Raw genomic sequence first — 27,355 nt, forward strand, 5'->3', positions numbered from 1 at the left:
AATAGTATCGATATAATATCCACTTAATAAGTCTGCTTTTACAAATTTTAACATCAGAACTTACTGTCCCTAAGACACTGAGCCCTCAGAGTTGTGTATTATTTTCAACAAAACATCAGTTAAAAACATTTTGATTAAAAAGGCGTATTATAAAATTCAGGATTTTAAAGACATATTTTATTGAAAATAATATGTTTTGCCTTTTTATTTTCACATGATGCTTCTACGGCGACCACGGGCACGGCAGTGCTTCCGCACAGACGAGCAAATCGGAATGCAAGTTGCAATGTTTGCTTGAGAACTTAGTTACCGAGTATAGATTTCGAATTGTATAAATATTTTTTTCTTAGCACTAAAATTGTTTTGTACAATCGATTAATACATAATTAGCTCCATTTGCATTATATAACTTTCTTATGAATAGCTTGAAAACGATTTTAAATTATTGTTTTTTTTTTAAGAGAGTATCCTTATGGCGTTTCTTGCGGATTCTTCTTCATAGGACCGAATCTTTGGCACCCTGCAACTAGTCTGACGTGAAAGAACTTTCATAGGGCTATTTGAAATAATAAATAATTACTTTGCCTGTTTATTTTTTTTTTTCAAAGGTATCACCCTACTGAAATGACTCCTCCCATTTGGTTGATGTTGTTGAGGTTATTAGTATCAGTGAAGTTAATGTGATAGTTAGTTCTATGACGAAGAGATTATTTATACTCGGTTATTTTTATGCACCCAGTAAGACTCGTACATACTTCTAACTAGAATACAATATCGATATTTGTTGAATCCGGTAGCGGTACAACCCTAGTAATGGCAGCCATTTTAGTTACGACTGCAGACTGACAGTAGGTGTGCACGTTTTTTTCGTGACATTTCCTGTCCCTTTATTTATATGTCAATGAGAGATTTGACAAGTCTTTGACTTTACGACATTGACAGTTAGATCTTGTAATCAGTGATGCCAGATGGGGGGGATTTCCCCCAAATTTGGGGGTATTTTCTGCCCACGGGGGATTTTTTGGGGGGAAGAATCCTTTGGGGGGATCAGCGGGGGGATTAAAAATTGGCTTGGAGGGAGTTGGAGGATTTTTCGAAAAAGTTTTATGACTGAACGCGACCAAATAACTCACTACTTAATTCTAACGCACCATAGAACCACACACAAAAACATACACACACTACCACAATAATGCTGCGTGCGGAGGACGACGATGAACGATGACACTATATTTATTTTACAGAAAAGAGCTGTTCGAGCCATTTATAATCTGGGTCCAAAAGTTTCTCTGAGAGAGAAATTCAAAGAAATAAATATTCTGACTGTTGCCCCTCAATAAATTTTTGAAAATTTAATGTACGTTCGTAATAACATATCTAACTTTGTTCAAATGTTTGATGTTCATAGCATAAATACTAGGAATAAACATAATCTTGATGTACATGCCACTCGCCTCCACAGAGTAAGTAACTCGTTCGTGGGTCAAAGTACACGCTTTTACAATAAACTTCCCAAAGCTTTCCAATTAAACGTTTTTCTAATTACTGGGGGTTTTTTCTCAAAACACTAACATTTTGGGGGGATTTTGGGTGAGATTTGGGGAGAATGCTAGATCATCATCTGGCAACACTGCTTGTAATGTACTCTGTGGTTAGATCATGGTTATTGGTTAGATCACTGCCAAAAGTCTGAATTCTGTTTAATGTTTTTCTTATTTTCTTGTAGACAGAATTTTCCTGTTTTTCATGCATGTTTCGTAGCAGTCAGAAACTATAATTGATCGTTTACCATTAGATACAGGATTGTTATTCTAACGAATTATTATAAAAATTCTTAAGAGATGTGAAAATGCGTAAGAACATAAAAATATTACTGCCCTTATTATCACCGAATTCCAAAGATATATTTTTTAAGGGTTTTATTACATTCTCAGAAGATACTGTAACCATTTACATAATAAAATATGCAGATTCTAATGACTTTTGGTCTGAGAAACAACAGGAGAATGAAATTTACGGTTACTGTGGGAATTACTTTCCAAAGAAGTTGTCAAATAGATTTTTGAACTTCCTAGACATTGAACAAAACTTTACGTTTAAAATTAACAAGTTGATTTTAAATGGAATACAAATTGTTATAACTAGTAATTGTACTCTTATGCTTTACGATTATAATAGTATTAAAGATTCCCAAGCAATTGATGACACAAAAAACAACTATTTTACAAATCTGGTCAGTTTGATTAAAAAGGAGCATGGACAAACAGTTGAAGATGATGAGAAACACAGCAGTAAATATTCATACTGGCTGGCAAATTCGATGTTCCTTCAGCATATATATAATTATTGGATACTTATCAAATGGTTGATATCAACTATTGGAAGGGATAAAAAAGTAAGTTTAATACATCTGCCTGTCTCTTATTAAGAGAAACAAGGTTGGACTGTAATATGCCATAAATCCTGAAGAGTTTGAGTATTGTAAAAACATTATATTTCTTTTTATTTTACAGGTAGCAGTGCGGCAGGGTAACTTGATTTTAGCAATTTTGATGGACATTATATTAGGATACATTGCTCTTCAACTGTTATCACAAGATAAAAAAGATATTAGCATAGCACTGATGGGAGTTCTAGAGGTATTTATTGCTGCTTAGAAGATACTGGTAGTATATTCCTACAAACTTCATTAAAAATAAAAAAAATCTGTACAAATGATTCAACACAAAGGTTTTTATTATATGAATATTTATTTTTATTAATGATATTTATTTTTATTTTGATATTATTAATGATAATATTTTGCCCGCGGCTTCGCTCTCAACGTCGTCGTCAACGTTCGTCAACTGACTTCTCTACTTTACCCTATTTTTTTTTCATAAGAACCTTCTTCTGACAGTAACAAACACAACAAAAAAAGAATTAGCCAAGTTGGTCCAGGCGTTGTTGAGTTATGCGCTTACCAACACATTTTGCGATTCATTTTTATATTATAGATAAAATTATTTTCCAGAGGCTTATTAATTCATTATATTCACTACTAAAATGGCTGATGGGTGCTCCAGTAGGTTTAAAACTGAATAATGCATTCAATAAAATGCTTGGAAAATATTTCTCCTACCATGTGCAACTTTGGTGGCTGTTTCTAGGTAATAAATCAGTAATCCATGAAATATTGCAAGATAAGCTAGTTTACGTACCTATTCACTTGAAAAACTTTGGTTTCAGATGTATCAGGAGAGAAATTGGATGTTATACTTCACATATATCATTACATAGGATTTTTGGGATTTACATTCCAATCAGCCATTATATCAGATCTTATAGTCATTGCAACATTCCATTCATATTGTATCTATGTGTATGCTGCCAGGTAATTTTTTTTACTAGATTTGGCTACGCAAGTATCTGAAGAAGTATTGAATTTGTTTTTAGCTCAAATTGTACACCATCATTTCATTATTTTGAAATTTCTTTCAGGCTTTTCAATATCCAAATATCTGGACTGATAGCATTATTACGGTTGTTTGTTGGACGAAAGTACAACCCTCTGAGAGGTGGCATTGACTCCTGTGAATATACTAACCAAGAGCTATTTGTAGGCACTGTAGCTTTTACAATATTACTGTTACTATTGCCCACAACAACTCTTTACTATATTGTATTTACAATGGTAAGAAAATCTGGACATAAAATGAATAAATATTTTATGCACCATGGAGTTTTGTTAATGTGTTACGGAATTATAATCACTCTATGTTTCAGTTCAGAGTGTTATCTCTGGTGGTCCAGTATTTGATAGCGAAAATGATCTACATGGTACAAACACTGCCTATGTATGTTATAAGTTTGTGGCTGGCTCATTCACCTAAAGTAACAGGTATTAGGATGATTTAGATAACTTTTATTTTATAGTTATCATAAATTGGCTTTTGCTGTGGAATATAATATTTATTACTTAATTTATATTTATTCTATTAAATGTATTACTTATTATTACATTATTATCAAAAAATATTTTGCAGGTAAAATATTATTGGAAGTGGTAAATCAAGATGAGAATGCACCATTGATACTCAGGATAAAATTATTAAATAAGAGTATCCCTGAGTTAGTCGAGTTATTCAAGCCTCCTGTTGAAGTGCCTAATAAAGTGGAATGGACCAACCTTTTGTCAAACGTTCTTGTTGGGAAGCAAATAGTTTAAGAATATTATTATACTGAGAATAACTAGTAGTATGCAATACTAGTCTATCTACATATGGGAAACTGAAACGAAACATCAGAACTGTTTTGACTTACTTTATTATCGTTCGATATTTCATATTGCATAAAAAATAAAAAGTTGTTTGGTCACCACACACGTGAACATATAAATGCTAGATACTTAAAACTATTTGCAGCAAACTGGGCAAATATATTTGAGTAAGGTTACGTAAAAATAACAAACCATTGTTTTGCTAACTAAATGTGTAGACATATTACTAGAACAATTTTCAATACAATTATTATTTATTACAGACATCACACAAATTGTTTAGAGGTATGTTACATTGTGATACTAAAGTACTATTTTGTTTGGGGCTATTTAAATAAGTGTGTTATGTTATATTTTCGTATAAAACGCAGTGTTTAGATAGCATAAATATTTGAATTACAAATTCTACCTACAGTCAATTGTTTTCATTTCAAATTCTCTCATTATATTATTTTTAGTAATGATAGACTGTAACTTAATTACACACACATTTCGAAAATTTACTGCCACTCACTAATAACTGTTAAGGCAAGACACGACTTAATTTGTCATAATTTTAAATTATAAAATTATTTTGTACCAAGCTTTTAATCCTAAGAAAATGTCAGGGACATTAGAATTACTTTCTCTATCAACTTGGTGAGTAAAACAGGTTATGACGAAAGCTACAAAATAGAATACATACTTTATATTATGGGAATGGCGAACGAATAACACAAAATATTAGTGCATGCCAAGAACAATGTAATGATACACTCATGCAATTATTGCCCAATAGTAACTAAAGGCTCATTTACACATTTATTTATTTGCTGCAAAAAGCAATAAAATGTAAACAGATAATTCATTCTTTGCATAAATGGGCCTTGTATGTTAGTCACGAAGTTATAAATGTAACACCTAGAATGTTTCAATATCTATTTGACATCATACTCATTCTTAAAACACTATTCAATCTGTTTGAGTTCTATTTTAACTAATTGTGTATTGAGCACCTGATTATAATTAGTGGTGTTATTAAATTATTCTTGTCGAAAATTGTAAAAAAAACCTTCAATATAAACATATAATTCACAATGATACCTAAAGCACATTAACGGAGAAATTTAACTTAAATGTTATTGCTATAACTATTATTATCCTCATCTCAATGTATTTTTGAATACATGGATCTGATTGTATCTACATATACATGTTATTATTATTATGCAAGTACAAAATACAATACATACATAAATTTATACATGTCATTGCTAAATTATTATGTTGATAAATTTTTATATTTAATTTTAACAATTTCATACATACCTCTTTACCTACTATTTACATAAATATCATTCGAAAATATTTTTGTCCACCAATAGACTAAAGTATCTTATTTTTTATTATAATATTATAAAGGTGAGTCCAACAGCTCCTATCTTTTACACCAAGAATACGTGCACTCAAGTGATATAGTAATAATTGAATATAACAATCATTATATGTTTTGCTTGGACAGAATCCAAACAGATCTTTATTACCGCAAATACGGTAGCAAAAATCTTTTTTTTTTTATAAGAAGCTTTTTGGACGCTTTTTATTTATTATTTTAAGAAACAACAAATGTTTCGTGAAGCTATTTACTACATGAAATGTGCGGCATTCCATTCACACAGTGCTAGTTCTCCGGTGGGTAGGCCAAAACCGTTCACATAGATAATATATCGATTCTTAACTATTTCATTATCATCACAGATATTAGTAAAATTAGGAAAAATGTGATTATGATCACAGTACTCGAGCTGTATTCTGATCAGCAAGATTAACTTGAAGCGATGTTTAGAGATCCGCTTGATATAGAATCACACTATGATAAAAGCTAAACGCTGCGGCGGCACGTCACGATACAGAGCTGATGATGATATGAAGGACGTATCTAGTTCTTGAGTACACACCTGTAGTCCTTATTGACATCCGAAGCTGAATTTGGTGAATGTTCTTTAGGTCTAACTGTACCGCGACACGACGCTAACTTTGATTCCAAAGCCTACAATGAAGAAAAGTACACAGTAAATGATGATGTTAATATTAGTAGGTGATAGGAAGATAAATGCTGTGATAACCAACACCTATTATTTAAGCATTTATACAATACAGTATTTATGTACAAATGATGCATATGACAAGCTGAAAATTATCAAAAATTACGTGCAATGCCTAGTAAAATTGTATGTATTTTAATAGTGGATGCAGGTCCTAGCCTTTATTGTTTGCTTACATAACAAAACAATGTACGTTATAAGATTATAACTATATAATCAATTTCAACCTATATGTATAGTCAACTATGGGTCCGATTGAGTAACAATATAATACGTTAAGGAAACATGTACAAATTCACAATGAAACAAGGGAATTAAAACATAAACAACATTTATGTCATTAAAAATATAATCTAGTAAAGCTACTATTTATTGTACAATTGCCTATCACAACAAAACACTTAAAATCTCATTAATTTTGTACTTTTTTAGTTTGATCATGCCCTTTTCTGATAGAAGCAAAACTCAGAAGGTTTTCTAAGCCCTCGCGGGACCGTACGGCAAAGGATCTTCTCAACTTTCCGTTTTCTGTCTGTGTAGATCGCAAAAACGGTGTTTCTGAAGCACGTTGTGCTAACACAGGTGGTTTCCTCGATATCTGATCGTGTTCCGATCCCGAATGCGACCTTACGTATACTCTTTTGTTTCTGTACTCAACGGAATCACCGTTATCTAAATCATTATGATTATGATTTAATCCATTGTCTGTGCTGGCGCTGGAGTGGCTCGGCGTTGTTATATGCGAAGCAGCTGGAGGCGTGTCACAGGAGCATTTAACCTTACCACACTCACGGCAAAGAAACCTTTCAAGCTGTAAGCAATAAATTCATGCATACTACACAACACAACCATGCAAATACAAAATGGATACTGCTAGTGATAGCTTATAAACATAATGTAAAATCTACTGCTACTTAATATCTACTTCTACTAATACTATAAGTACTTCTACTACTTCATCTATGAGCATATCAATTTAAAAGAATTGGCATTTCATAATGTATCCTTTGTCCTAGCTACCGCATTAGCTTAAGAACCCTAGAATGGTAGTTTAGAATAAAATAAGAAAATAATTATACTTATATTTATTATTTTCTAGTAACATAAATATAATTAGGTGATAGAGTTAAAAACATGTCCACCTAAGTATGGGATACCTAAGCAATGTAAGTATAATAAAAAAGCTGTGATAAGAAATAAATTCATCCTTTGTTGAAGTAAAAAAAAGGATTTATGAACCATCATAACATAAGAGTGACAAGGCATGATTTGAGACATTAAAAAAAAATGAAATCTTGGAGTGATTTGTAATTATTCCTAGATAGGTACCATACCATATAAGGGATCATAGTAAACCAAAGTCCAGATGATAAGTACTTGAAATTCATCCAGAGTGCAAAGTTTCTATTTAATATCCAATTATGAATCAATGTATGCTAATATAGAAATAAATAATAGGTATTTATTTCACTCAATTTATTCAAGTTCATACTTACATCTATCGAAGATTTAACTGTTTACATAAAAATAAAAATGTGTTATATAATGGAGGCATTTGTATTTACTACAGCATAATAATCACGGAGAAAGAAAACGATGAGCAGAAATGCCATAATGCAGGAAGGTCAGGCAACTTCTCGGTCTTACGGTGGTTCTTACGGTGGGCATGATTAAAATGATCAGTTACGAACGAACTAATAAGGCGTTTGGGTTTCTTGAGATAACTGTCAACGATCTTTAGTACAAAAAAAAAATGGGCGGGCTCCAGAGTAGGCGTATAAGGGCGGAGCGAGTAACGTTCGTAGCCCGAACGTTACTCGCTCCGCCCTTGGCGCGCTACTTTCTTATATTTTCACTTATGGCATTTTCGCTGGTCATTTTGATCTCCATGATAATAATAAATACATAAATAAGCTCAAAATAATAAATATAAAGTACATACATACAATAAATAAATATAATTATATCCCTTAGCTTTCCCCTACTATCTAGTGCATTCTAAAGTGACTAGTGCTACAATAAGGACTAATACAGCTTTGACTAAGGTAAAAATATCTAGATGACTCACCCCCACTTTGCGCAGTAAATCGCCGACTATATTTATAGCTGTTACTCGAGATGATGGTGTCATTCCGTTGCCATTAATTTCGCCTGTAATAAGAAATTAGCATTTCTTATGTCACAATTTGCTAAAACATTCACTTCTGTTTTAATTTATGTCAGGGAGAAAAAAAAAAAATATGGAAGGGATTACGAAAAAAAATTAACCCACGCTTTATACACTTTTGGTTAAGACTAATAAAATAAAACAAGTGGTGAGTTGCTGTCTAATTGAGGAATAAGCTAAGTTTTAGATCCAAACTACCAAATCTGACTAAACAATCAATCATTTCATAAATGGGATATGAAATGATTGTTTTGTCAGGCTAATGATTGAAGATTGAATATTCTAGAATACTGTTCTGCCCCAAACTGCTGGATAGACTAACTAGAATGTGTGTGATTAAAAGTAATCACACTAATGATTTGGACTGAAAGACAAATAAGCTATGCAAAGGTATTCTTTTTTCAAAAGGTTGAATCTAAATTGGTACACCAACAATCATAATCATTAAAACGATCAAAAATAATTATATCTGTAGGGATTTTGAAATGTCAATGTTTGCATGCAAGGTCCAAGTTGCATACAGATTTCTATTCTTAAGATCTGCTTATACTTTTCACTTACGTTTTTGTGGTGACATTAGAGATGTTTGTGTTTCTATCTCAACTTGAGTTCGAGATGGGTTTGAAATATGACCATTCACTAAAGAACCTTCAATTGTACTTTCATCTCCCTTCTTTGGTTTTGGAACCTTTTCCATTACTTTCAATTCATGCTTCAGATCTGAAATTATTGAAATATGTAGTTGAAACATGCAGTGCAGATTTTTATTTCAATATTCAAATGATATGCTTTTATTATTTTGATCTCATAGTATTTGGGAATAGGGCAGGCAGAAGAAGAAGAGTATCTTGATGAAGGCTCAGATCAATATTAGTCTCTCTTTATTGATACAATATCCCAAAGATGAAATCATGACTCACATAATTCCTTTTCATGTTTTCATTTAAGCTTTTTAACTAATACAATAATTAAATGCATAAGAAAACATTACAGACCTCTGGCTTCATCCGTTGCTCTCTGCAACCTCACCCTCAAGGTCTCAATTTCATCTACTTCACTCTCTAGAACTGCATTTCTTTCATAGGCTTGATTTAGAAGTGATTCAATGCATGACACAGATTCTGATATAACTCTGTAAACAGATGTATTATTTTTCACAACAGATCAAGCAAATGATGTCATAGTATTGTACCTGAATGAAAATGTCAAAATTTATAAACAATTTGCTTATCAATTGTGAAGCTTTTTACAGGTAGCACATGTAAGAATTTGGTTCAATGACCTATGATTCTAGGACAAATTATCTCAAACTGCAAAGTGGGGAAGATAACAAGCAAAAACAGATAATTAATATAAATACATCAAATTAGTTTTAAAGGCAAATTAGAGGACTGTCAATGCTTATATTATTAATCTCTTCAAATTGAATATGTAAACTTATATAACTTCTTACCTCTGTCCTCTCTCTAAATCATCATTTTTTTGCTCTAACTCCCTGATGTATACTCCTTGTTTATCTTTATCTATTTTTAAGGCTTGCAGTTCATTTTCTAATGCATTAGTTTCTTGCTGACTTCTTTCCAATTTGCTCTAGAAAACACAAAAATATTATAGATTCACATCATTAGGTACTAAAAAACTGCTGCAACTTAAAACTTATCATTTTGTTTACCCTTAACATTTCAATTTCATTTTTAAGCCGTTGATTCTGATGTTCCAGATCTCTGTTTTGTTTCTCAACTTGTACTAATGATGCTTCTAACTCTTTTTCAAGTTGTGCTGAGTTCTCAGTGTATTCATCTAATTCTTGTTGTATATCGCTAACTCTAAAATAAAACAAAATCAAGTGGTGAATCATGATAATCATGGTTGTCAGCAAGACATCATGTTTGTAGTTCAGTAGTAACGTGTATTGTACTTACTTTTGTTCATAGTACTTAGCTAGTTTCTTCCAATACTCGACAGTATCAGAGTCTGACTGTCTGGGAGATTCCATGTTTTCAACAATTACTACTTTCAATTTAAGAGATTCCAAGGATGTTTAACGAATCATAACAAAATAATGTTACAGGTTTTACAAACTAGTGCGCAGATACTATTATAATAAATTATTCGTATCGAAGTCGTTGTGATCAATAATTTTCACGTTTTGTTAAACATCAGCCGTTAAAACATAAAAACTGACACAACTTCGTCGTCAAAAATCCAAAACAGTAAAAATTCAATGAAATTAAAATGGCTGCGAGACACAATGACAATTATTGACAATTAATATTAAAAAAATATATGTCACTTTTTACAATATTTGAACTCTAGGCTTTTGAGCACCAAATTCCCTCTTCTCACGACTCATAGTCGACTGTACTAAAAATTCAAAGAACTGGCTATAAAATTCAACTAAACAAGCAATAAATAGGTACATATAAAAATACGCTACCACTAAATAATGATTCCCTCCTCGAGCGGCTTTCCAAATTAATATTCTAATAATTCAGGAAGGAAAGGAACTCGAAAACTGTTTCGGCTGTTTGAGGCCGCCCTTAATTCTTAAAAAAAATATTTATGACGTTTTGTTTGACAACTCAGCTGTCAGCTGACAAGACATGAAACCCCGCACTATTAAAAAATTATTGGAATTTGGAAATAAAAACACAATAAAACTGTTCTATACTAGTTTAGTGAAAATTGATTATGAATTTTCTATGTAACGCACTTAGCATTGTCAGTGTCACCAGTATTTATTTCTACAAATTCTCATTGCAATGCTGTGTTTTCGATGAACGAATTTCATTATCAATATTGTTTTTGAATGACGTGTAATGTTTCCAACGGCGGACTCTGAGGATATTTCGCAGGTCACGTCATTAACAACAAAGTCAGCTGCTTCTAGCGATGCCCAAAACTCGGTTGAAAATACTCAAGTCGCAACACAACCGAGCAACAGGGAGTTAACACTCAACATGTTAATTAAAGAGATGTTATTTTGTTTGGCCCTGGCCCTGACCACGTACGGGGCCCTGCACAACACGTAAGTATTTGTGTTTTCAAAATTGTTTTACATAATTCTTGAGCATTTCTAGCACGTAAACCAACACAACAACTATTTTATGAAGTCAATAGTAATCTATGGATAGCAATAATCAAAGTATATACAATCTTACACTTGTATTATCATTATTAGTCTCAAATCCAGTACCAAATTTAGGAATATGTGTTATATTTTTTTACAGACCTACAAAGGTATCCAAACATCCACAAGCCACAAGGTTTTTCAGACCAGACTCAGTAGTTCAGGATTGGTACAGAGGTCAGCTCAACAATGTGCTAGCCAGTGTCAACCGCGTGGATGTTTCATTTGTTATGTATTACGCACCGTGGGACGCAGAGTCCCAGTATGTAAGGGGAGAGTTTGAGAAAGCTGCTTATATATTAAAAGATCGTGTGAGTATTTAGCTTTATTAATAAACTTATCCAGCTGATTTATTGCCATTGTCTGATTAACATGACGTTTTTATGCTTAAAAGTTTTTATGGGTGTTAGCTAACAGCTAATCCTTATTACTACATAATCTACGGAATGGCTAGGATAATCAATCCGATTGACTAACTCTGAGAGAAAGAAAGAAAGCCATAAATTAAATATCTCTGTAGTTGCAGTTAGTCAGATGGTTTTTCTTCTATTAAAAGTTATAAACCTGGTTTGTAAAATTACATGCATGAGTTTTAAAGTCCCTCTTCTCTCTTTTACATATAAAACAAGTGGTTTTTACTATCAAAAAGTAATCCACTTGTTGCATTTTAAGTACCGCTTATCTACTTGTGATAAAGAATAATTTAAACAATGTGTGTGGTACATGAACAACAAAATAACTAATAGGTATGATAGAAATATTTTGCTTTTATATTTCAGGTTCTGTTTTCTGCAATAAACTGTTGGAACCCAGGAAGTGAATGTAGGTTACATAATAGTAAAATATCATCATGGCCTATTTTAATGGCTTATACAACCATATCAACAGGAATACTTTACTATGGTAAGTATATCAAAAGCTATTCAGTCAACATTAATGAGGAAATCTTGGGTAGAGCAGTATTGTTAAAATCTCAACTAATATGTACTTTCCAGGACCTCGAGATGCTCACAGTATGGTGAACTTTTTAGAAATTATGATGAAGCCCTTGAAAAGAGTGTCATCATCTGAGGAGCTTGTCAATTTACTCTCGCGTTGCGATGTGGGTACATACAACATTCTATAATTTCAAGTAGAAACTAAATGGCTTTCATGATGTAAACTGGTTTTGTAGATGCATTGTTCAATAAACAACTACATATGTACCTTTATCTTTTCCTGTATTATTTACTCAGCTGTGATATGATATTATTTCAGGCAGTAGCAGTTGGGTACACTCCGTTAACTGACACGTCAAAGTATTACAATACTTGGTACACTGTCGCGTTAAAGTCCCGGGAGGCAGATATTCTTGGAGAGATATGTTTCGCGGCTGTCACGGCCGAGGAACTTGCGGCCGAGTTAGGCGTCGAAAGTGTGCCGAATGCTCGGCTCATGTTGTGGAATGATACCAAGGTTTAAAATATACAATTTAACTTTAACTACTCTGACACCCGCATACAAACTCTAGACTCTATGACCTTCCTCAATAAATGGGCTATCTATCATAAAAAAAAATTCCGAATCAAGCCAACAATCAAACTTTTGAGCTGTATATTAGGTGTAAAGATTATTTTTCTCGTTAACAGGAGTACATATCACGAGACGGTGATCTACAAGCTTGGAACCACTCATCGCTAATGCATTGGGTTTTGGACAACTTCTCACAGCCAGTGGCGAGAATAATGCCGTTGTGGCGAAAGGCGTTCAATTTCGAGAGATATGTCGACGGCAATCCAATATTAATACTCTTTACTCCACTCAATCCGCTGTATGAACAACTGCCGTCGTACGCCTTGGTAAGTTTGTTAGCATAGCGAATATTGAAATTGCGTAAACAAGTAACCTGACAGGATGTATAACTGTTGATTCTCTGAATTTCAACCAGTAAACTTGGTAGCTTTGCGACAGTAACGTCTTCTCTTCGCTCCCTCGTACGACGTTCATTGTGGTACAAAACAAAATTGTGGCTATCAGCACCTGTCCATACAAATATGAATTTATATTGCTATAGTCTGGTGTTACTACATTTTTTAATCCGTAAACATCTGCGAAGGCGTTTCTGCTAAACGCATTGTTTAACTGCACCATTGTAAGAGACCAAGGTCATTCCACACGTGAAACGTATTTCCTATGCAAATTAAAATCACGTCAATGGTTTAATGTAAAAGGAGTGACGTTATTCTATTTCAGATGCGTGAAGTAGCAATGGAATACTACAACTGTAAGGGCAAGCCCAGTAGTCAATGGACGTCAGAACTACAAAAATTACAACAAGTACAGAGATTAATGTATCAACAAAAGAACTACACAAAGTTTTGTAATGAGTTCAAATTCAAGAAACCTATAAGAAAACAAAGCAGGTTCTTCAAGAAAGGGGTCGAGTCCCAAAATAATAAATACCCATGGTATAATTCTACCCATAAACATCACAAGAATGGAGTTTTTAATTTCCTATTAAAAAGAGGTTTTACTACTTCGAAAGCTGTTGAAAGTGTTGAGGAGAGCTCTCAGTTGCTCTCATCACTAGACTGGTTGCAAGAATGTGGTATGAAGGCGTTGCCGGCTGAAAGGAGTTTTTATGAGCACTACGAACAGTGTCAGTCCTTTGAAGAAAGCTTCAATCATGATCACGATGTTCCCGAAGTTGAAGAGTAAGTATCCTTTTATAATGCCAAAATATCCTTAATTTGCGTTTCCCTCGCGAGAATAAAGTGTTCACTTCAGTATACTTTGACTTTTGATCTTATCACCATAATCATAAGGTTGATATTCTAACAGCGTCTGAACAATTTCAGAGTAGAAACTACAATGCTGCCATTTGAAGACGACCCACTATCACCCGATAACCTTCTACAAGACAGTGTGAAACACTTTTGTAAAGTATTTCGGTTTGCACAAGAGTGGGGAGCGCCTATCTATCCCTCCCGGCAACCAGATGTCGATGAACGTCGGATAAATATAACGCATATTGAAGGATTGTCATGTGCGCGAAACTTCAGCTTACACATGATCGCTGTCGATAGCGTGAGGAACCATCACTTTGCTGAATCGCTTGGCATTGATATCAGTAATAAGAAGGATATGACTGCAGTCGTTATTCTGGATAGCAAGGTTTGTGCAAATCTATACTGACGTTATATAGCTGAAAAGTTTGTCTATTCGCTTAGTTAAGTGCCTTAGTGAAGCACTTGTCAGATAACGAATAAAATACATAGAGGTTGGTGTAATTTCCACAGCACGAAAGCCAGTACGTATTGTCAGAGGAATACAACGCTAAGTCAATAAGGGAGTTCATATCGAACTTCACGAACAAAGATCTGAAGCGTTCGCTTCGCTCGCACGTGTACGATACTGCTCACACACATTACTTCGGCTCCGACGGCGAGACAGCACAGATGGGCATCAGCAATACCTCCGTGTATATAGAAGACCTCACTTCCAGAGGTTTCAGGAGAATGGTGAAGACTCCGGGCACGGTGAGTCCTTGCAGCTACCTAGTTATTTTTGTTTATCTTTGTAAAGCCCTTTTAAAACACATTTATAATGCATGGGAAAATTCTCAAAATGCTATTGGGGTCTTTTGTGACCTTTCCAAAGCTTTTGATTGCGTCCATCACGATACACTTTTACGCAAATTACTCTGTTACGGAGTCCAAAACGGAGCTCTAAACGTAATAGAATCGTATCTCCAACATAGATTGCAATGTGTAGATGTAAATTGTGCTAAATCATCGGGCCTTCCAGTTCAGCTAGGTGTGCCACAAGGCTCAATATTAGGTCCATGTTTATTCTTAGTGTACATTAATGATTTACCTTACCACCTCAAAAATATCTGCGATGTTGTATTATTTGCCGATGACACATCGCTTATCTTCAAAGTTGACAGAAATAGAGAGCAATTTGACGACGTAAACAGTTACGCACTGGTTTACAACAAACAATTTAGTACTAAATGCTAAAAAAACAAAATGCATTAAGTTCACTTTCCCTAATGTAAAAAACCTAGGTCCTAATATTATCCTAAACAACGAGGTTCTTCAAACCGTTGCATCTACCGTGTTCACTGACGTCGACACTGCGCGATTAGTGTATTTCAGCTATTTTCACTGCGTCATGTCCTACGGTATTTTGTTGTGGGGCAAAGCCGCTGATATAGAGAATATATTTATTATACAAAAACGTGCTATTCGTGCCATATACAAGGTAGGTACCAGAACTTCCCTCAGAGAGTTGTTTAAAGAAATTGGTATTAAATTCTTGACCGTTATTTGAAGCTTACTAGTTTGAGATAGGCACCTACGTGTTTTCCGCTTTTATCTCTGTCCTTTTCTACCCCATATCTTGCATCTCTCTCGCACACCGACCAGTTTCACTCCCCACCAGGCAGGAGGCGACGAGTGTTCTCGGCGGCCACAGTTCGTCATTGGCGTCTTGTTTTCCGCCCGAGAAGGTTGGTCTAACCAACCGCTGTAGTATTTCGTTGAAAAATAAACTCAGTGCTCTCGCAGAACACAGGTGAGTTTATAATATTTTATACAATTTGTTAACGGTTTTACCGTTCGATATTCGATTTTGCGAAATCAAGTGTTAATATTTTGTACATCTACCCCTTTTTTGTCACGAGTTTTTTCCGTGTACTTTTTTTTTTTCAGTAATTTGTTTTCAGAATGAGTGACTTATAAAGCAAATATGGATGCGGTAAATAATAAAGCTACCACAGCCCGTGCACGTGACTATGGAAAAGAAAGCAAGCCCGAAGTTCCTAAGGCACCTGTGGTCCTAGTTCAATCCTGCAAGGCGTTCAACTTTTTGACAAAAAAGAATGGTGTGAGGTGCGGTCCAACCAGCATCTCCTTAGTTCGGACTGGTCACTACCGCACTTGAAGAGAGCTGGTGGTGTCAAGAAAGCTTTTCGGCCCTGAAAGACTTGGTACGCTCCCCTCGGACTGCCAGTAAGTCTGTTAGCCACCCCCCATGGGGGTCGGCTCATTATCACGACGTGTGATGGTTTTCGGCCTTGAAAGACTTGGTACGCTCCCCTCGGACTGCCAGTAAGTCTGTTAGCCACCCCCCGTAGGGGTCGGCTCATTATCACGGCGTGTGATGGTTTTCGGCCTTGAAAGACTTGGTACGCTCCGCCTAGGACTGCCAGTAAGTATACTAGCCACCCCCCGCAGGGGTCGGTTCATTATCACGGACCCGCGCAGGGTACCAATCTTGCATTTTGCGAGTCGCAGCATTATTACAAAGCAGGGACCAGTAAGTATACTAGCCACCCCCCGCAGGGGTCGGTTCATTATCACGGACCCGCGCAGGGTACCAATCTTGCATGTTGCGAGTAGCAGCATCATTACAAAGCAGGGACCAGTAAGTATACTAGCCATCCCCCGCAGGGGTCGGCTCATTATCACGGACCCTCGCAGGGTACCAATCATGCATGTTGCGGGTCGTACCATCATTGCAATCTACCCTCGCAGGGTGGCTTTTTGGATCGACTTTCGAAGAGTCGCCATTATAACCTTCCCTCGAAGGGAAATGGTAATCACACTCACGCTGAATGGCGTGTGACGCAAAACTCTAAAAGCTCCCTTGGGATATCACGAGTAAATTACAGTAGGAACCATGTCCAACAGAGGAAACAGAAAGCGTCCAGGACCGCAGGCGGACTTTGATGCGTCCAACAAGGCACGTAAGTTATGACTTTCCAGGCGGGCTGCCTAACATTATATCAAGACCAATGGAAAGAAATGGGAGCTCCGCCTTTCTTGTTAAAAATAATAACTGGGTATCGCATACCATTGGCCAAAAGCCACCTTTGATAGATAATGCCAGATTTGACCAAAGAGTCCAAAGAGATGGATGTCGTCATATCCCAAATGATAAAACAAAAAGTTCTATTGATAGCTGCAAATTCTGCCAGCTTTCTTTCCAATATGTTTCTTGTGCCCAAAAGGCGACGGAAAGAACCGTCCAATACTCAATCTCAAGGTTCTCAACAAGTTCATAATTACGGAACCCTTCAGTTTAATAAATGTTTTTCGGGTGCTAGAGTTTCTTCAGAAAGACGAATGGCTGTGCAAGTGGATCTCGCCCAGGCTTACTTCTACCTTCCGGTAGCCGAAGGTCACAGATATGTTCTTCGACTAGTATACAGAAGAAGACTGCTTCAGATTACGTGCCTACCATTTGGCTTAAGCACGGCACCCAAGACCTTCGCCACAGTGACCAATTTGGGTGGCTCAAACTTTGAAAACTCAAGGGTTACTTATAATTGTGTATCTCGATTTTCTGGTGGCTCACCAAGATATATTTGCCTACTTTGGGATCATTTGCACCATGTTTTGGATGGCAAGTGAATAAATCGCAAGCATTATCAACAAGATAATAACAAAACGCACTACGTGACAAACAGCACGACAAACTTAGAAGACCTGCATAGCTTGATAGGACTTTTAAACTTCGCAAGTTTTCGTTGTTCCATACGGCAGACTGCATTACCGGGCTCTCCTCACTTTCCTCAATGCAGTGTTGAACAGCAATCTATACCTACCCTATTCATGGAACCGTGAGCCAAACGGTGAACAAACCATAAAAAGGGTTCTTATAAGTCACGATTGAAGTAATGATCATATTTTATAAAAATAACTACGAAAGTAATATACTGACAACATTAGAAATGATATTTTAGAACGATGTCTGTGGAACTTATGCAATCTTTTCAAACTTAATTGAAATCAAATATGTATGATAAATGCCGTAAATTATTTTCTTAATTTTAATGAAATATGTAGTAAATCGTTTACATGTAAAATGAACCTAGAAGTCTTGACTGTCATACATAGAACCCTACTTAATTGAAGACCACAGATACTAAGAACATTTTACATAAAAATGTGACGTTTTTGTCATCGGTCGGGTTATACCCACCATTTTGAAAAAGTGTCATTCTTTGGTTACATTGTGGGCTCACGGCTCGGTGAATGGAGTATAGCAATGTTGAACCTACCAGCAGATACCTTAGCAGATCTAAAGTGGTGGCTGGTCAGCTGCCACCAAACCTTGGATATTCATTCGCCACTTCCCTGTCACCTTATAACCACGGACGCCTCCGATGTAGGATGGGGGCACAACTGAACGGAACTCCCGTAATGGGTTCATGGAACGAGAGAGAAAAAGGCTTTCACTGCGATCTGAAAGAGATGCTTGCAGTATTAACTGGAAAATCACGGCAAGTTGCTAAAGAGATCAACAGCCATTTTTCAATGCAGAAATGGGACTGTGGTGTCATATCTAAGAAATCAAGGTGGCACCTGATCAAGGAGCTTACCGAACTTGACGTACAGAGTATTCAGTTATCTTGAGCTGTATCAAATCTATCACGTCGTGAATCATATACCAGCCCTATTCAACAGTCAGGCAGACCATCTCTCCCGACACAAACCTCCACCGGAGTGGCATCTTGTATCAGCAGTGGACCTATTTGACTCGAAGCGAGCCCAGGGACACATAGTTGTGTACTACGTGCCCCTAGATCTGAAGGACCCGAAAGCGGGGTTCCACGATGCATTTTTCTCAAGTTTTGACTTACCCGCTAGCATGGGTATTACCGCCACCTTGCCTTATACCGTAGGTCCTCAGTCATCTCAATTCAGGAACGGGAGTTAATCTCATAGTAGTTCCTTCGGTGGCACCAGGTATTTTGGCGAGCAGATTTGAAGTCCCGATCATTAGCAGTACCCTACACACTGATGAACCTCGAGCAGAAACCGATAGACACAGCAACGGGGATACCCCCTGCCAAGGTCAAGGAAATGGGGGGGGGAGGGACAAGGAGTCTCTCCGACTGAAGTCTTCTTCAATCCACACGCAACACTTATCAATCAGCTTGGAGTCGATGGTTAAATTGGGGCGAAAAGTATGAAATTGGATCCTATGAATCCTTGAATCCCTATTTGGACCTATACTTACCCAATTTTTAGCGGACTTATACATAGTAAATAAACTAGCATACAATACTATTTTATTACACAAGTCAGTTATAGCTACACTATGCAATGCAGAAACCACTCTAGAGCTAGGCTCACACGTTCTAGTCGGACACATTTTAAAATCAATAGCGCTGAGCAAACCTGTTCCCCGGGAAGCCGTCCATCTGGAATATTGACTAATTGGTAACCTACTTAAGTGCAGTAAACGTAGACGAGAATAATCCATTTGCAACTTCCAGGCTGCTCTTTCTTTTGCTAGCTTGTTTCGGAAAGGCGAGTCCATGATCTTTCCTTGCTTGCAATAGACCCAGAACATTTCAAAAACAACAAAGATAATTTAATCTTATGGCCAGTCTTTGGCTCTAAGACCGACAGTTCTAGTCATAGGCAGTCGGGTTGTTGTTTGATGGATAATCAGGAAAATATAAATCTAAGTCCAGTGTATTGGGTCAGAAAGACTAAAGCCTTGTTAGAAGATAGACGGACATCGGCTAATTCCTTAAATTTATTTATATCCGTTAGAGGCCAACCAAAGGCAGGCACCCGAACGATGATGCGGGTGGATTAAGACATTGTTAAAAGAGGCAGGAATAACTACAGCCCCAGGAAGCTTCCACTCGGCGGTAGCGTCAAAATCTGTGTTGACAATATACCTTTGGACGATATATTAGCAAAGGGTAATTGGCGATCAGGCAATACATTTGCCCATTTTTACAGAAGGGAAAGATACCCACTAAATAGAAGTAGCAAGTTATCTCGATTATTTAATTAATCCAGCTGATTAATGTCTATATATTTTTTTTTTGTTACTATTGTTATTAAGAAGTATCGCAATGTTTTTGTTAATTACTATTAGAAAATGAAATCAATTTTTGCTTTTGTTCTTGCATCTCTCTTTTAATTTTTATTACTCATCCTTCGAGCCCCTTTCCCAACTATGTTGGGGTCGGCTTCCAGTCTAACAGGATGTAGCTGAGTACCAGTACCAGTTAACTTTGATTACATTAGTATTCCAGGACGCAATACACATACTTACATGTGATTACTCGTGTACCTAAGTACCTATTTACATACACAATTTCATTGTGCTTTTGCTCACATTGGCGTCCACTTCCACCAGGCGATAACAAACACGTCTCAAACTAGTAAGCTTCAAATAACGGTCAAGAATTTAATAGCAGCGTTTTACCTGAAATAAAACGCATATTAAATACTTACCTTATTTGAAGCTTACATTTTAATTTCTGCCTGGTGTTTTCGACTCAATGACGAACTGTGGCCGCCGAGAACACTCGTCGCCTCCTGCCTGGTGGGGAGTGAAACTGGTCGGTGTGCGAGAGAGATGCAAGATATGGGGTAGAAAAGGACAGAGATAAAAGCGGAAAACACGTAGGTGCCTATCTCAAACTAGTAAGCTTCAAATAAGGTAAGTATTTAATATGCGTTTTATTTCAGGTAAAACGCTGCTATTCTCACTGTGGCATCACAGTTCATCTTTGCCAACATTCTGTATATTAGACAGAACCTACATTTATATACCAAAAAAAGTGAAGTCCATAGCATTAATACTAGAAATAAGCATAAACTGTGTGTACCCTATCATCGGCTTCATAAAGTGCATGACACATTTCTGGGTTTAGGTATTCGTTTTTATAATAAGCTTCCTTTGACCTTACAAGAACTGCCGTTTAATAAATTCAAAGAGCAAATTAAGGCTGTTCTTATAAAAAAGGCATATTACACCATCAATGATTATTTGAATGATAAAAATAGTTGGTCGCCATGATGAACGCAAGACAGCTATATTAGCTATATTATTTAGATAATTTCTTCCATTCAATCTCTTGACTCAATGACATTCATTTTATTTTTATTTATTATTTAATTATTATTTTTTAATGTTTTTACATTATTGACAAGATACATTCTTTGTATTAATTTTCTGTTTTGGATTTTAGTAAATAATACTACTTAGCGGGAACTGATAATTTAATCTTGATATTGAGTTGTGTAGCAGTGAGTACGTCATACTCCCTTAGACGGCACTGCTTGCGGTAGCGTCGGCGGTCGGGTTGCCTCCCTCCCTCAAAAATGTGCGAGGGGGGCGATGGCTGATCCTCGCGTTATGCTCGTGAACGGGTGCTGCTTGTGGTGCCAGGTCGTCTTACTGACTATATATTAGTTTTTTTTGTTTATATTTGTAAACTCTTTTTATTTTACATAGTTCTGGCTGAGCGGTCTAATTTACTAGTTTACAAAAGAATAGCACATGTAGGTGGGCACTCCCTCATATTCTATTAAGTGTACCTAAATAATTGGAGGCTATAATTTTCTGTTAAGTAAAAGTTAAGGTATGTAGGGTGAGTGCTAGCTAGCATGTGGTGTATAAATTATTTTTACTGTATTGTCCTCTATTGTAATATACAAATTAAATTGTATACAAATGTACATATCAAACAATGTTTAAGGTTCTTCTAACCTAACAGACAGACATGTGTTGCTGGGGAGTTTGTTGCGCCACTTCTTCTTCCCAGCAAAAACACATAGGAAGTGGTGAAGGGTGGGCGTTTTGGGGGCTGTCTTTTGTAAATTTATTTTTTGACGTTCGAAAAGTGCTGTTTTGCAGCCAAGTTTGAATAAATGACTTTTGATTTTGAATAAATGACTTTTGAAAGAAATGATGTTAGAATTCGGTTATTATATTTCATGTCTGATCAAAAAATTATTTATTTGTAAAAATATGATACAAGTTTTCTTGTCTCTCACAAATTAATAACAGTGAAGATTCACCGCGTGTAATTAACGTTTCAGAGTCCATACCACGAAAAAGTCCCACGAGCAATTATGCAACCCTGCGCTTTTTAGGGTTCCGTACCCAAAGGGTAAAACGGGACCCTATTGCTTTCGCTCCTCTGTCCGTCCGTCCGTCCGTCTGTCTGTCACCAGGCTGTATCTCATGAACCGTGATAGTTAGAGAGTTGAAATTTTCACAGATGATGTATTTCTGTTGCCGCTATAACAAATATGAAAACTAGAATTGAATATTTCGGGGGGCTCCCATACAACAAACGTGATTTTTTTGCTCATTTTTGCTCGATATCCATAAATATAAGGTGCTTTAATATTACCTGCCAGGACTTGAATGGTGGGCAGTATTGCGTTTATAGATTACAATAGTGAAGAAATTTCGTTCCCCGGAACAGTCAATTCAATTTGAGACAGTAAACAAGTTAAATTAACATTGGCTCTACTCTGCATAACGTGGTTCACAAATTACGCGCGTAGTGTCGCTTCGTCAATGAAAACAACTGCTATCTCTTTCCATCTGTTCTGCAAGTGTGGCAATGCGCAACTGTACTGGATGGTTTTAAACTAATAAATTAAGTAAAATTAGTATTTATATGTATTTTTTTTTGTAAAAAAAAAGACAAATAATCAATTATTTATCTTAACTATTGTAATCTATAAACGCAATACTACCCTCCATTCAAGTCCTGGCAGGTAATATTAAAGCACCTTATATATATAGAATATTAGTTTGAATGGTACGGAACCCTACGTGCGCGAGTCCGACTCGCACTTGGCCGGTTTTTTTGTATGTTTCGCTAATGTGGATCTTAAGGGCATTCGCAGCTTAAGGCGGGCGCACGTTGCGCTGCGTGAGACGCCTCACTCGTTGTGACGTCACTCTCACGTTACTATCCGGATTGAACCAGATGACGCTGGTGGCGGTATGCGGCGGCGCGTGCAGCGCTCTGACGTCACGCGCGCTGTGGGCGGCGCGGCGGCTGCTGGCGCCGTGCGGCCTGCGCCTGCGCCTGGCGCGCCTGGACGCGCTGCGCCACGACCTTCCCTGGCACTACACCGTGCACCACTACCCCACGCTGCTTGTGTTCCCCGCGCACAGGTAACATTACACTACGTCTGACGTCACGCGCGCTGTGGGCGGTGCGAACCTAATCCTTCATCATATGATGTCCACCTAGCCGATTATCGGCTACGGCGGCTGTTCTCATATACGGAGATAGTGCACAAGCATTTGCGCAGACACAGGTGCACGCAGTATTCGTTCAATCTCATAGCCTGATTAGTGATGTAACGAATATTTGCATTCGCATGCGCGAATATCCGCATATTTTTCAATATTCGCATTCGCAAAAATTATGCGAATATTTAGCGAATGTTTTTAATAATCAAAAAGGAAATTACTCTCTATGCATGCATATGAAATAAGAGTACAATAGATAACATTTAGATATTTTTATTAAATCACACTTACTTACATTCTAAATTAAAGTTATTATTATGAAAATAGAAATTCAGAGATCTTATCAAATCTAATATTAATCAGCCTTGTTTTATTTTTTTACTACCATTTTTAAATAAAGTTTACAATTTATATTTACTAAAAAACTAAACAATTAGGTACTTGAAACAAAGTATTTATAACCTTTGGCTTTAAATGTATATTTTTTCATTCCACTTTATTTATCTGAGGAATTAAATTTATTTATAATGAATAAAATATAAACTAAAAAAAAACGAATAATTAACTATTTGTAAATTAACCTTTTTTTCAAAAACATTCTTTTATTATTTTAAACTAAAGTAAACTTCAATACTTTTTATGTTAACATTTGGTTTCAATTGCAAGTTATTTATCTATGTATAAAAATAATTCATGTATTATCTATGTATAAATATGAGTAAGTAAGAAGGTATACAAAATATGGTTTTTCTAATAACATGTTGACTATTTAATTATTAAAGTTATAATTTTTAATTCTTAATAATTAAATTGAAGCAATAGAATGTTTTATTTTAAAAATAAAAGTTTGGAGGCTCTTTCTCCGTCCAGCCTGTTTCGGTGAGGTGTGTAAAGTAGTCCAGCTCCACTGAAAACTCTTTCACTGGGGACAATTCAATTAACCAACCAATAACGGCTCGGCTATGTTCAATTTAAACATGTTAAACGTACGTGTACGTAAACGTCAAACCTGTCAAACATTTTACGCGCGCTTTTTTGAAAGGACAATGCCAGGGTCTGGGCTCTAAGTTTGCCCAGCAGTGGGAGTAGTTCCAGCTGGTTCCATAGTGCACTCTGAACACGAAATCCAAATATTTTTGAAATCGGTCCCAGAGGTCCCGAAAAAAACCGGTTCAAATGTTCTTCATAGATAGTCACTTTATGAAGCCCAAGCCATTTGCCTAGAAGTGGGAATGGTTAGAATAGGTTTTTTACTTCACTGTTTACACGAAGTCCAAATATTTTGGAAATCGGTCCCAGAGGTTCCGAGAAAAACCGGTTCTAATGTTAAACTTGAACAGTCACTTTTTAAAGCCCAAGCCATTTGCCCAATAGTGGGAATGGCTAGAATAGGTTCTTTACTTCACTGTTATCACGAAATCCAAATATTTTGAAAATCGGTCCCAGAGGTCCCGAGAAAAACCGGTTCAAATGTTAAACTTGAACAGTCACTTTATCAAGCCCAAGCCATTTGCCCGGTAGTGAGAATGGTTAGAATAGGTTCTTTACTTCACTGTTAATACGAAATCCAAATATTTTGGAAATCGGTCCCAGAGGTCCCGAGAAAAACCGGTTCTAATGTTCAACTTGAACAGTCACTTTACAAAGCCCAAGCCATTTGCCCAGTAGTGGGAATGGTTAAAATAGGTTCTTTACTTCACTCTTAAGACGGAATCCAAATATTTTTGTAATCGGTCCCAGAGGTCCCGAGAAAAACCGGTTCTAATGTTAGCCAGCCATTGTTAGCAAGCCATTTTAAGTAGCCACAAACCTAACAACCTCTTTTCTTGAAATAACATTCAGATAGTTAGTGGTTTCACTGTTAACAGGATAAAAAAAAAAACAGAAATAGACTTTTAAAGGTAACTGTTGTTTCTCTTGCTTTTCAGTCTCTATCTACCACAATCAGTCCTAAGTTCGTGTAGCGCCATGCAACTAATATCCGTAATGGCAATGGAAAAATCTTATCAAGACGAATAAAATAAGCTCGAACACGAGGTAATAAATAGATGCCGTTGAGGAGTTCCCTCGTCTCGCTGTCGTCTCCATCGTCAGGTCCAGTCTTAACCTCCACTGTTTTGTGGTGTCGGAGACATGTACCCGAATGACAAGTTTTTATTCGATATGCGCTAACAATTTTTCCGAGAGTTCCCTATTGTTTTAAGGTTTCTATCACCAGACCCTGAACCGAATAACAAAGGAACCATTTGGAAAGTAAATCCTTTCAAACAATAAAATGATTGTTTAAATCGGTTGGTAAACGACGGAGTTATGCACGTACTTACGTAAAAAGAATACAAACGAACTGAAAAACTCCTCCATTTTTTGAAGTCGGTAAAAGAAAATCTCGTTCAATACCTCGTATTTGTCGATTAATATTATAATGCATTTCAATTATATAATTAATATTTTTCGTAATATTGAATAAGAGTCAAACCAGTTTTTCTCAGGACTCCTGGGATAGATTTCGAAATATTTCGGTCTGGGACCTATTATAAGCCTATGGAACAAAATACACTATGCAGTTACTGTGGGCAACTCTTGAGCCCAACTTCCATACAAAGAATAGCATTGTCATTTACAATATTCGCATTCGCAATCGCGAATGTTGAAGTTAAATATTCGCATGGGAAATCCGACATTCGTTACATCACTAAGCCCGATGGGACGGCAATCCGACACGACCGGAGAGAGATCAGGCGCAGGACCGACATTTACGCGCCTTCATCATATTCCACTATCGAATCAGAATTAGAATTTTTTAAATTCTTCTTAGCTTTATTGTTTTCATTTTTTTGTTGCACAGGCGCGGTGAGGCAGACAGCCAGTCGTACCCGAGCGAGGAGCGCGTGACGGCGGCGGGCGTGGTGGCGCTGGCGCTGCGCTCGCTGGCCGCGCCGCAGCACTTGCGCGTCCGCCTCGCCTTGTGCTCGGCTGTGCAGGTATGTGCTACCTACTTACCAATACTAGGCTATAACACATGGTTTTGAAAACTTGTTTCATAAATATTGGTTTCAATCGATAAATGCCATAAAAAAATTACCATGTTATATTTTTTTCCTCGTGAAAAATTCCATGCCATTCGGTGGTGTTCAAACAAATTCTTCCTTCATAATGGAATCTTGTTTTAGTTTTATTTCTTCTCCCACAGAGTCTAACCGACAAAAGGATATGTCTAAAAGACATAAAGGAGCACGTGACATCTGTCATCGGCAGGAATCTTAAGTATTGGAGACAGGTTGAAGACAATGAGCTTAAAGAAGCCTTATTTAAAAGACTGCAACACTTACACACACTTGCTTTGGACTTAAGTTTATTTCATATAACCGATCTCAGTCCGAATTGTGTGAAACAGACATCACTACTGGACTCCCTTAGCATACTAGCCAAGAACTGGGATATCGATATCTCAGTAACAAGAAATAATGCCACTTTCACATCACTACGAGAGAGAAGTTGATATTAGATTTAACTTTGTAAATAGTGTACATTGCTCATATAGAAATATGTAACTATGTTATTTATTTTTGAAGCCCGAAGTACTATTAAATGTTGAAAACAAATATACTTCAGTAGTTTTTTTTCTTCTTCCAATAACCCAACACAACCCTATAAGGCCGGCAATACACGGACCGCTTGAAGCAGTCAGGGGCGACAGC

At 36.4% G+C, this 27,355-nt stretch overlaps 3 protein-coding genes across 4 annotated transcripts; 2 read left to right on the forward strand and 1 right to left on the reverse strand.

Moving 5' to 3' along the window:
* The first annotated feature begins 1,651 nt into the window (after positions 1–1,651).
* LOC124632909 (phosphatidylinositol N-acetylglucosaminyltransferase subunit Q) lies at positions 1,652–4,672 on the forward strand. The gene is made up of 7 exons (XM_047167919.1): positions 1,652–2,395; positions 2,514–2,639; positions 3,014–3,149; positions 3,229–3,373; positions 3,481–3,673; positions 3,766–3,880; positions 4,026–4,672. Exons 1-7 carry the CDS (start codon positions 1,850–1,852, stop codon positions 4,205–4,207), a joined length of 1,443 nt encoding a protein of 480 aa, XP_047023875.1. The 5' UTR covers positions 1,652–1,849; the 3' UTR covers positions 4,208–4,672.
* A 942-nt stretch (positions 4,673–5,614) lies between these two features.
* On the reverse strand, positions 5,615–10,763 carry LOC124632910 (nuclear distribution protein nudE-like 1). Of its 2 annotated transcripts, none has more exons than XM_047167921.1 (7): positions 10,432–10,763; positions 10,182–10,335; positions 9,963–10,099; positions 9,505–9,641; positions 9,071–9,229; positions 8,411–8,493; positions 5,615–6,287 (listed from the first exon to the last, which is right to left on the reverse strand). In XM_047167921.1, the coding sequence occupies exons 1-7, from the start codon at positions 10,503–10,505 to the stop codon at positions 6,177–6,179; spliced, it is 855 nt and encodes a 284-aa protein (XP_047023877.1). In that variant the 5' UTR covers positions 10,506–10,763; the 3' UTR covers positions 5,615–6,176. The 2 variants fall into 2 exon arrangements, with proteins under 2 accessions (XP_047023877.1, XP_047023876.1); XM_047167920.1 differs by lacking the exon at positions 5,615–6,287 and adding an exon at positions 6,657–7,153.
* Positions 10,764–11,077: 314 nt separating this feature from the next.
* LOC124632908 (thioredoxin domain-containing protein 11) lies at positions 11,078–27,263 on the forward strand. Its single transcript, XM_047167918.1, has 12 exons — positions 11,078–11,537; positions 11,740–11,950; positions 12,419–12,542; positions 12,635–12,741; positions 12,897–13,094; positions 13,268–13,477; positions 13,872–14,332; positions 14,477–14,792; positions 14,918–15,157; positions 23,386–23,576; positions 26,503–26,638; positions 26,848–27,263. The coding sequence occupies exons 1-12, from the start codon at positions 11,329–11,331 to the stop codon at positions 27,154–27,156; spliced, it is 2,712 nt and encodes a 903-aa protein (XP_047023874.1). The 5' UTR covers positions 11,078–11,328; the 3' UTR covers positions 27,157–27,263.
* The last annotated feature ends 92 nt before the right edge of the window (positions 27,264–27,355 follow it).

Source organism: Helicoverpa zea, chromosome 9, assembly GCF_022581195.2.
Source record: "Helicoverpa zea isolate HzStark_Cry1AcR chromosome 9, ilHelZeax1.1, whole genome shotgun sequence".
In the NCBI taxonomy this organism is placed as follows: domain Eukaryota; kingdom Metazoa; phylum Arthropoda; class Insecta; order Lepidoptera; family Noctuidae; genus Helicoverpa; species Helicoverpa zea.

Excerpts from the sequence above, each read along its gene's own strand:
- LOC124632908 (XM_047167918.1), top strand. The coding sequence starts at position 11,329 with ATGTTTCCAACGGCGGACTCTGAGGATATTTCGCAGGTCACGTCATTA. Across the intron at positions 12,543-12,634 it reads AACAGGAATACTTTACTATG|GACCTCGAGATGCTCACAGT; the intron begins GTAAGTATATCA and ends TGTACTTTCCAG. Across the intron at positions 26,639-26,847 it reads CCTTGTGCTCGGCTGTGCAG|AGTCTAACCGACAAAAGGAT; the intron begins GTATGTGCTACC and ends CTTCTCCCACAG.
- LOC124632910 (XM_047167920.1), bottom strand. The coding sequence starts at position 10,505 with ATGGAATCTCCCAGACAGTCAGACTCTGATACTGTCGAGTATTGGAAG. Across the intron at positions 8,494-9,070 it reads TCTAATGTCACCACAAAAAC|GCGAAATTAATGGCAACGGA; the intron begins GTAAGTGAAAAG and ends TTCTTATTACAG. Across the intron at positions 7,154-8,410 it reads ATTTACTGCGCAAAGTGGGG|CTTGAAAGGTTTCTTTGCCG; the intron begins GTGAGTCATCTA and ends TATTGCTTACAG.
- LOC124632909 (XM_047167919.1), top strand. The coding sequence starts at position 1,850 with ATGCGTAAGAACATAAAAATATTACTGCCCTTATTATCACCGAATTCC. Across the intron at positions 2,396-2,513 it reads CTATTGGAAGGGATAAAAAA|GTAGCAGTGCGGCAGGGTAA; the intron begins GTAAGTTTAATA and ends TTTATTTTACAG. Across the intron at positions 3,374-3,480 it reads ATCTATGTGTATGCTGCCAG|GCTTTTCAATATCCAAATAT; the intron begins GTAATTTTTTTT and ends AATTTCTTTCAG.